An 11,201-nucleotide genomic window follows, 5' to 3' on the forward strand; every position below is an offset into this window, starting at 1 on the left:
ATAAGCTAAATATAAATAAAATCTTCTTCATCTTTAAGATAGCGTATTAGTGCTAGTAATAGTTAATCATTTACATCATATTTGCTTCTTTGAGTTTGTGTACTAGTGCATTTCTTCTAGTAGTCCTTGACTAGTGTTGTGTCGTTCGCGATCAATTCGTTCTTTTTAGCGATTCTTTTAAGGTTCGTTTATTCCGTAAGTTTCCCATATATAGAATATATCACTTAATCTAAGTCAAATATATTCTATCCATTTTGACTTTTTTATTAAGTCTTCATCAATATATTCAAGTGAAGAAGCATATATTTGTGTATTGCACGGTAGTTCATTAGCTTGCTACTTTGAGCACTCTAATTTAACACACGAACAATTGCAAAGTCACCAACCCACCAACTGAACTGTTTTAACAAAAGAACTGATTCACGAAAAGAACTGAATCGTTTACAGATAATCCGTATTTCGTACATTCAGGTAATAGTTCACTCAAGTCTACTCTAAATATTAAATGAAAAAAATCTTCCACACCCACTTTATGAGCATCATAAATCCCATATAATATCATAAAATACATCCCAGCCGACCGGTTGTGCAGGTTTTCTTAACTAAAAATCATTTATTAACTAAAATGAATGTATTTTTGGATATTCTCATTATATATTAAATGCTACTATCTCCCTAAGTAAAATTTTAATTTGTCCTAGGAGAGAATAGGATTGTAATCTCTACTAGTAGAATTATTGATTTTACTGGATTTCAATCTCTATTGTGACAAATATACATATATGTAAATATAAGTATCAGATATTTATTATCCGAGTATTTTGTTAGGATAGTTGTTGAATCAAGTGTGATTGTTCGGAGTAAATTAGCTGATGACTTTAATCACAAACAAGTCTCATTATCGAAGGTCCTTAATAAAATAATATACACCACTGTGAAACAATTATTTAGTCCTAATTCAGATATGAATATAAATATTTAATTATTATGATATAAATTTCTTTCTTTTAAATATAATTATATTTTTACTAAATTGGAAACCCAATGGGAATGTCCACTTTGAGTTTTGAATAAACCCCACCATTATTGAAGCGTAAAAGGAAAGAGAAATGCATTTTATATGATAAATATATATAAATTAGATATATTCCTACGCAGCCTTATGTATAAATACTAGGGCTACATGACTATTCATGTATTTCTTGTATAAATATATTTAAATATCTTAGAAAAGTTGCACGTGTGTATGGCTACTTATGATGAGTCTTATGAATTATGATGCATCTTCAAGTTTTCAGAGTGTAAAATAACTAGAGCAGTGACTACATTGGTATTTTTTTATCGTCTCATTAACACCCTCAATATTGATCTTCAGAGTTCCAGAATGTGTAAAAGAAGAATACCAATAACTACATTGGTATTTTTTGTCTTCAAATGAACATATTCAATATACTTCTTCAATTATGAAATATTTCAGCAATAAAAATTATCGAGCAATTGATAAAGAATAGTACAAAAAATATAAACTTAATTTCGAGGGGAAAATCGTATTTATTTTGTATTATCATTCACCCGTATAAATACATATTAATATTAAACTATATTAATATAAATATTCAGTACTAGCAGTAAATATATTTCCTCCTTTAATGTTTTAAATTTAGTAGCTATTGAAGAGAGAGGTTTCGAGAGATATTCTTTTAATGTGAAGTTAATTTCTATAATCAATAAATTACTAAATAAAGGACTCTCTTGAGTCCTTTTTAACTAAATATTTATTTTATTAATAAACGATCTATAATGTGATTGTCAAAATATTTTCATCATGTATATTTATATAATTAAAATACAAGATATAAAAATAAGATTATGTAACTTTTTTCTTGAATTTAAAAGATGAGATATTCATAATTGCTATTATTGAAAATAAAGTAATAATTTTCCAGTTTTTAAAAGTAGTTTAACATAAAATATGGTTGAACAAATAACACTTTATTTGATATTTTCATTGTTCACCAATACTGACGGTCTGTAACCTATTGTTATTGCATTACTCTTTATCATAAGATTTTCTCGAATCTACACAGATGCAACTTTCAACATATCATATAAATCTTCAAAAAATATAAACTAGAAGGATTTTGTTTAGAATAGTGACAAGTTTCTAATGCATATTATTGAGTAGAGATTAATCAATAAATAAATTATTGTGGAAATATGTATTAACACAGTTATGATTTAAATAACATTTTTAATGTCATAGTGCTTAATTTGTTCATGGAGGAAACATGTTTATATTCTACATAATAAAGTTCATCTAATTGTAAAATTTAGATTAAATATCTTTCTAAATAATTTCTCTCAAGATAGAGGGAATGGTTTTTATATTTTTTCATAATATTTTAGTATAAAATTGGTAAATGCTGAGATACAATATCTAGTTGAAATCATTTTCAATAATATAGTCTAAAAAAATTATCGATTTAGGGCCCTCCCCCGCCACAAGCGACGTCACTACTATTTTCCAGTAGATAATGCAAGAAGTTGATGGAAAAGAAAAAAGAGCATAAATTGTTTGTGCGCAGCGTGGAACTTTTGCGCAGTCCCTGTATTTGAGACAATGAAAAGTGGAATTTGATATATATGAAAACAAACAAATTTTGTGTATTCGGGGTTTTACTTAAGAAGTAAGTAATAATAATATATCAAAGGCAATTGAATTCGCCTTCGCTCTTGTTTTATTCATCGGAGGTAAAAAATGGAGCCGTGCCCTACTGTCTGTCAAATCCCTGGTTGTGAGACAACGCAGGATGAAGTGGATGCGGAGATATCCACATTTCTGTTCGACTATTGTGCGACTTGTAAGCGTCAGCGGAACGGAAACTTGTGCGGGTGTCCCTACCCCTGTACTCTCACGTTTCGCACCGCGATGCTGCAAAGGATACATGAACTCCTCGAGATTCCCCTTTCCCCGGATCGCAAATCCATCAAAGTGTGTTTCAAGCATTCGAGCCTAATAACTCAGGCCCGGGAAGCGGTGAACAGCACAAAGAATATTCGAGCCTCTTCCGCTACGGCACAAAAGTTTTTCCGGATCAAATATAAGAGCTACAATGAGGTAATTCTTCTTCGTGGGATTCGGAGTCTCTCCAGCCTCTTCCACGACGTCATTTTTCTCTGTTGTGATGGAAAGTCCGTCTCTGTGAATTCCCTTCTCGTCTCTTCACTCTCCAAGTACATGAAAGACGCGCTCAGAGACTCTTCCTATTCCTTTTCCCTCCCGGATGTTCCCTCAGAGGATCTGGAACTCTTCTTCAAGTATCTTATTACGGATCCCAGTCGTATAGCTCTATCAGCATCCACTGAGGAGATGATCAAAATTCACAAAATTGCCCGGCTTTTCTGTGTCTATCAATTTACTCCTCAGGAGGTAGCTAAATCAGAGAACAATGATCTTGAGTCCAGTGAAATGAGTGATAATGAAGCCGTAATTGAAGATACAGAAGAAGAAATGGAAGTTGAATTTCAAGGGCCTGTAGAGGAAGTGTCATCCACAAGACCTGAGTATGTTAAATTTATATAAACTCAATTTTAATTTAGATTACCCATTTTACTTATAATTATTATTATTTCAGTCCTATATATTTGAATGCTGAGGCAAATATGTACACCTGCATTATATGCTCACAAACAATGAACAAGTCCGTGGATATAATAGATCATTATGAGAAAAATCATGGTCGTCGAGCGGGTTTGGACTGTGATCTCTGTGAAGAAGAGCCTCCTCATCGTCAATATTTCCCAAATCCAGTGTCTCTTGGAAATCATAGACTAGAACAGCATGGAACGTTTGATGAGTTGACTAATTGTGATCTCTGTCCTGAACCTTGCTTCACAAAACAACGCTTAGATTCTCATATTAAAGTATGCCATCTGAATGAATATGAGTTATCTGTTTGTGATTTGTGTGGAGCAAGGTTTCCGAGGGATACTTATTTAAATAAACATCACTTAGCTGAACACGCGGGTACCGAAATCATCGCTAATGAATTTATTTGTATATATTGCGATCTAAGATTTGATAATCTTGAAAAACTAAATGAACACACTGAGGCTGTACATTACTTGGGATCTTGGTCATCTGAAGAACCCCCAGAAAAACGTCCTGCGCTTTCTGCAAAGCCTCCGGAAAAACCTATAGCTTATGCCAAAAAATCGACCAAAGTAAACGAAATTCAATTACATGTCATCTAGGAGTGAGCAGCGTATAGATTTTTAAATTTACGTGCCTTTCTGTATTTTCTTTGAAAAAGATGTTTTATACAACGCTGTAAATGCTATTTCCTCATTGGCATCCTGAAAACTAAAATTCTCAACTATTTAGATGATAGTTAATGTGAAAGCTTATGGATGTACTAATCTGCTATCAATTCATTGAAGTACAGAAATCTAATATTCTATTTTAGTTTGTTTTGTTTTGTTTTTTTGTTTTTTTTCGAGGATGTGTCTCTTATATATGTCTTATTATTTATGCTAGCACCCTTAGTATTTAATTGAATTTACCTGAATGTAGTTAATTTTGTTTAGCTCATAGTATGAATTAAAATGTTTCTTGGTATAATTTGCAATTATAAAAGATTTATTTCAGCAGCGCTACAAACCTTTTTGGCCAAGTCAAGAATATTTAACATAATAATTTTCTATATATAAAAGATCTTTCTTAAGAGACCTAGTCAACTGCGATCTTTTCAAATGGTCAATAAATTCATATGTTTTTCTTCTCTTTATGAGCTTTAATTCATTGCGAATATGAAGTGTGGTAAGTAGAAGTGTATGATTATTTTCCCGTGTCAATCCAAAATTTGATTTCCTGCATAAATATAATAAGCTAGTTCATATATATAAGAAAACGTGCGTGTGTAATTACATCATTTGGCATGTATTCGCTCCTTCAAAATTTGTACAATAATTATTATTTTGTCTTAATCTTTTCAATAAATCTATATTTTAAATTTATTCCCTTATTAGAAAGTATTCTGATAGAATCTAAATCATAAATGGGGTTATTCTTGTTTGGAAGAGTGAAATAATACCAACTTGCGAAGAGTCTTGTATATAAAATTAATTGGATCAATAAGACAATTATAGGTATATTCAGTATGGAAAGTATGTCAAAATCATAGTAATGCTAATTGATGCTATTCAGAGATGTTCAATCGGAATCAGTAACACGTGTAAGGAGAATTATTTTTGTTAATAAAATTATAATTAGTGATATCTATTTATTTTTTTCAATAGTCTCTCATATAGAACAACTTTGTATAACTAGATACTGTTCAATAAAGTAAAAATATAATCAAGTATGTATTTCAAAATCAGATAAACAATGTTAATAGCGGTATTTACTTTAGAGACACGTAGAAAATAATGTATTTAGATGTCCTGTGATATATTTCATATCCTTAAAAAAGCTGGGGTAAGTTTACATGACTTCTGCTTACATTAAATAAAGCGGTATTCTTTGCAGTCTTTTTATGAGCTGGTGCATAATTTATAGTTAAATAGAGGTTTTTGTGCGATGTATTGAACTAGAGACTTCATTCTATCCAAATATTTGAGAATAGAAACCTCCAATAACAATGAAGCTTTTCCTGAACTTATTAGGCTCTTGATCACGTCATCGTCTCACTTAAATGAGTAAAATGATAATATTTTTTGAAAATCTTGTTGAGCGGTACATTAAAACGAATAATTCAACAGATTTGAGTTGTTCATGTTTTGAAAAAATTTATTATATTCATCACAACGCGACTGCTTACAGAATTGAGATTAAAGAGTCTCCGACTATACATTCAAAATCTAACATGTGCCATGATGGTCTGAGCAAATGTTTTATTTTAATAAAGCTAAATTGATTAATTTCTCAATAAATATATAAACTTTTTTATTAAATATTTAAATGTAGGTTATTGTATTTGCTACTACATTGGTTAATCAATTATTATTATTTTAATTGATATTAATACTTATTGATTAACATAAATTAGAATATTAAATATGGAATGTGGTAAAAGTCTTGATTAATTTATCATATTCACAAAAAGTTGATTGCATGCTGCAAATATATACTTACCAAATTAAAAAATGGAGATATAAAGGGGTGAAAGGAAATCCAGGAGGATTTGTTGTATTCTTCCAACTAAACATTCCCCTTTACCCATTCTTCCAATATTTAGAGACAATCCCCTGCATATAATATTTCATATACCTGGTAAATTAAAGAAAAAACATCATTAAAATTGCAAAACCCCATTTAATGTGGGCATTGTTTGCTTTAGTTTAAAGAAATATTTATCTAATGACTTCAACAATCCAAAAGTTATTAACCAACTTTATGTCCTTCCATTAATTGGCGAATTGTTTTCTGGCCCATAGATGACTAAATTTTATACTACATACGAAACTGAAATAAATTATTTAGAAGGGGTAAGAGGAGTTAAAACCATGATTCGACGATTATCAAAAACTATTATGGTTTAATAAGGGTTGTAAGGATTTGGTAAAAACCAAATTTATCTTCCTTGGAGAATAACTTTCTATTGATCGTATACTTGAATATCTTATGAAACATAAAATAAATTGGAATATCAAATCTGTCATATTTAATGCCATAAAATCCATCCATACTGGTTTAAATAGGCAAACAAAAAATATTTCTAAATGAAAATTAATGAAATTATTCATGAAGGTTTAAACGAAGAAGTGCCTCCATAGACTAAATAGCTCGTTGAGTTTGATGATCAAAAATAATACTCAACATCATTCAAAGCGAATGGTAAATTCAGAAATAATTCAGTTAATGCAGAAAGCCATAAACCGTATGCATAGGAAAAAAATAAAATAATATCATAGTAAAGTTCAATTTCTAATCATTAGTTAGAGTATTGAAAAGAATATTGCTATTTAAGCAAAAGATGGAAAACATCAGAAGCCTAATTGAAGGGATTCACTTCTGATAAGTTATGTCAGAATTCAAAGATCAAAGTGATTCAGTTAAAGAAGATTTGATTTATATAATAAATAGTAGGAAGACATGCTACCCACATTTATGTAGAAAATGGCAAAAAAGATGTATCTAACCTCAAAATTGAGGAATTGGATGGGAAAAAATAAATACAATTGGTTATTGGGCATAATATGAAAACTATTTCAACGCAACCGACTATGGAATGCCTGCAAATCAAATTGAAGCAGATTTATTACTTCAAGAATTGATGTTATAATTGTTTGATTCCTTTAGACACATTGAAAATTTTATTTTATTTAGATTTTTTTTTTTATGAATATTTATAACAATTAATTTAGTACATTGCATGAAATATAATTAAAAACAATGTTTTATGCATATAAACTACTTTTCAGGTCTATTATTTTTTTTTATTAAAATACTAAATGACAAATCCAATAATTAATCAATTAATATTTTGAATTATACATAATTTTCTTAAAATAATTAATTTATGTTATGTATGATAAATATCCTATATTTTGAATGGATAAAGGGCGCTCTAGTGCTGGGATATATAAAATATATATGTCCCAGCCTAGTGGCTATTCTTGAACGGGTTCTATTCAGAAAGTTGTTATCGACTCAAGATGATATCAGCTGTTGTTGGGGAATTTATACTATAAATTAAATAATGGTACGGTAATATTAGTATACCTATCACTTCGTTATCTTTATTGTATCCCACAACCTCTCATCCAAAAAGAAAGAGAAAAAATGTCCAAAATCATTTGGTAGTGAGCCAAATAAGCCAGACGTACCAACAACCACTATTTATATCTTGTATACTCGCAGACTGTCATTGTCATATTATTTCTTCACCATTTTTAAAATAAATGACATATGATATGAGTAAAATCTACATAGTATTTTATTGGATACTGTATATAATATTGCTTAGTAATATTTGATTAAAAGAGTAGTTATGATTAGTTATTATATTATTTCTATGAAGAAATTTTGGCTATTTCTTCATAGAAATAATGAAATGGGCAATATATATATTATATAAACGACGAAGGATCAGCAAAAAATTGTATTCCTGTTCTCTTGCCAACGGAGCATAAGTATGGAATAAATTATTACTTCGTGTATTACTGAAAAAGAATTAATTTTGAAATAGCCATGAAGTATCAAGGGAGTACAGAGAATCGACAGTTGACAATAAAATATATGTGGTATTCTTGTGTTAGTGAGATAAGCAGTGCTATAGCGTTAAAGCTTTAAATATCGGTATATTATACAATATACAGAGAGCATACTAGATGTGATCTTACTCAACATTGACCCCCCTCGACAAATCTATACTTAAGTGAGTTATGGCCTGTAATAAAGAATACTAAACTTGTTTTGGTATTCCTTGTCTATAGACATAGAGTTATCTATGGTTATAAATGTTGCGTCTTGACGAGGGAGAGACGCAAGCTTATTTATAATAGGAGAGATCCAGGATGACCAAGAGACAGGAGGAGAATAATTCACGTGGAGGAATAATGTTACACTAGATCATGTGTATTCTAATTATACTCTGATATATTTACATAAGACGATACTATTTATAACACGTAAAACACAGTACTTATATAAGAAGATAAAAACCAGAAAGGACATATTAAATACATAACATCACCCCCCAAGCACCAAATCCATGGCGGTGCTTAAACAGGTTCCTCTCCATGAACAGCAGCCTATAGATCCGCTCCATCCATGTCCAGGCGAGGAAAAAACATTCAACCTTGTACCGCAAAAGTTTATCTCCATAGACGTGCCGTGCTCTCAGCACGCGCACCGGAGAAAGGAGGACAATACTCCTCATAAAGGTTTTAAGGACCCAAGCACCTTGCTCGTCCCTGGGAGAAATAACATTCACCCTTGTTGAAGTTTTAAGGACCCGAGCACCCTGCTCGTCCCTGGGAGAAACAACACTCACCCTTGTTGAGGTTTTAAGGACCAGCACCCTGCTCGTCCCTGGGAGACATCTTGCTCGATGTACCCTCATCCAACTCTGGATGATCCAAAAGAGAGACCGTTCCACATCCATTAGCCAATGATGTGAACGGGAGAGTAGGAACAGTAGAGAACCAAAATTGTGTAGGAATAAATCCATTTTTAATTATGTGGTCCCTGACCCGGACACACACTTCACTTCTTGAAAGTGACCAAGGTTCCCTTCCTTCCTCCACGAGGCCCAAACATAGGCACAGTCCATATTGCTCCGCCTTCCGCAGTCGAACGAGCGTTCTCCCCATCGACGAAAAAGGGCTACCCAACTCCAACAGGGCTAGCTTCGCCGACGATCCCACAGCAGGGAGGTCACGTGATCCTGATCCCATCCTCGTCGCCAATGTTGCGTCTTGACGAACCGAGAGAGTCAAACTTCTTTATAAGGTGGAGATATCCAGGATGACCGGGAGAGATGAGAGGAAGAAGATGGCGTGGAGGAATGATACTACCCAGTTTATATGCTCATGTGTCTTCTAAATCTACTCTGATATATTTACATAAGACGATACTATTTATAACACGTAAAACACAGTACTTATATAAGAAGATAAAAACCAGAAAGGACATATTAAATACATAACAATAAAGATTTGACATTCACAGTAACAAGTCAATTGTAGAGTTGTAAAAAAATGCAAACCATGGGCATGTAAAGACACGTGTCAGGAGGATTCGCCTAGAACATTTTTGCCTTTTACGTTTTTGCATTGTACGTATTTCCCTCTTGTGCCACTTTGGCCTTCTGACGCTTTTGCCTTGTACTGTATTGCCTTGTACGGTTTTTGTCTTGCGACTTTTTTGCCTTGAATAGCAATAGAAGGAATACTAGTTCTTCTTAGTGATATATTTATTTTGAATTTTTACCGTTGTATTCCAGCTTTGAGAAATTAGAAACAAAAGTGTAAACAAGCTAGACAATAACAATTCTTCAAACCTTAATTAGTTATGTATAAATAATACGTAGGCTTCAAAGTACTGGGAAGGAATCACGGAATGCTACTGCTACGTTCCGTTACAAAGAATAATTAACATTCATATGCAGTCCATTTTGTATTTGTTTAGTAACAATTTGTTTCAATTATTTTTGTTTCGTCACATCTCCTTTTTCTGTTTCGTCACATCTCCTTTTTCTGTTCGTCTCGTTATCATCCTGAAAAAATCTTCTTTAATTTAAGCAATGTCTAATACAGTCTGTCAAGATTAATACTGTAAAGTAAATATGTCATATGTATACAATATTTCAAATTCTTGATTAGCCATTCATTATATTTTACAGCAATTCAAAAATAGATAATAATTACGACATTAGAATTAATAACTTGGACTCTGATGAAGAAAATAGTGAATTACATTACAGCTCATGAAAAAAACTCCGAAAAGACCTTTTTTTTAACACTAAATAATGCTCATTTTGTAGGTTGAGTTATGCCAAATGTTGTACCCGATTCAGTTTCTGCGGTGCTATGGGTCTCGGTTCTTCCATTTCAACGGCTTCGGTCTCGGTTCCAGTCTTCGGTCTCGGTTAAACTTAGGTTCCTTAAGAGAATAGTTAGTTTTCAAAGTGGGGGGCGTGAGAGAAGGTTAGGGGGCAGCGCAGGTAGATGGAGAATTGAGGATAGCTTTAGTACACATGTTTCGTATAAAGGGGGCCTCAGCTGAATATATTAGTGTAGGAAGGGGGGGGGGGTCTTGGCATAGTAAATTTTGGGGAGCACTGGCTCAAGAAATATTATAGTTAACATATTATAGGGCCTGTCAAGCTTATTAGCGGGCCTGGATCCATAATCTACCTTACCTCTTCCCTCTTTTATTTACACCGCCTAGTGCCTAAAACCACTTTTGTCAAATCCATAAGAAGCTCTTAGCTATTTGGAACTCAAATACAACTGTATCACCCTGGTGATCTAAAAAAAATCATTGGAAAACGCTGCAATTACACAAAAAAGCTCAGAAAATGGATTAAAGCTAACACTGGTCAACAAATTTAATTTTTTTTCTTGCATAAACTTTGACAACGGATTCTTATAGAATTTGGTCTATTGATTCCAAATATATGATAAATTGCCACATCACATCAAGTTTTTATAATATCTGATATTTAATATTTGTTGATGTTTACATAAAAAAAGCC

At 32.1% G+C, this 11,201-nt stretch overlaps 1 protein-coding gene and 1 long non-coding RNA gene across 2 annotated transcripts; one reads left to right on the forward strand and one right to left on the reverse strand.

Moving 5' to 3' along the window:
- Positions 1-2,487: 2,487 nt before the first annotated feature.
- On the forward strand, positions 2,488-5,012 carry LOC121115891 (uncharacterized). The gene is made up of 2 exons (XM_040710064.2): positions 2,488-3,564; positions 3,636-5,012. The coding sequence occupies exons 1-2, from the start codon at positions 2,759-2,761 to the stop codon at positions 4,252-4,254; spliced, it is 1,425 nt and encodes a 474-aa protein (XP_040565998.1). The 5' UTR covers positions 2,488-2,758; the 3' UTR covers positions 4,255-5,012.
- A 2,590-nt stretch (positions 5,013-7,602) lies between these two features.
- LOC139905213 (uncharacterized) lies at positions 7,603-9,666 on the reverse strand. The gene is made up of 3 exons (XR_011779810.1): positions 8,412-9,666; positions 7,724-7,882; positions 7,603-7,666 (listed from the first exon to the last, which is right to left on the reverse strand). It is a non-coding gene; the product is annotated as an uncharacterized lncRNA (long non-coding RNA).
- Between the last annotated feature and the right edge of the window lie 1,535 nt (positions 9,667-11,201).

Source organism: Lepeophtheirus salmonis, chromosome 4 (genome assembly GCF_016086655.4).
Source record: "Lepeophtheirus salmonis chromosome 4, UVic_Lsal_1.4, whole genome shotgun sequence".
Taxonomy (NCBI): Eukaryota; Metazoa; Arthropoda; class Copepoda; order Siphonostomatoida; family Caligidae; genus Lepeophtheirus; species Lepeophtheirus salmonis.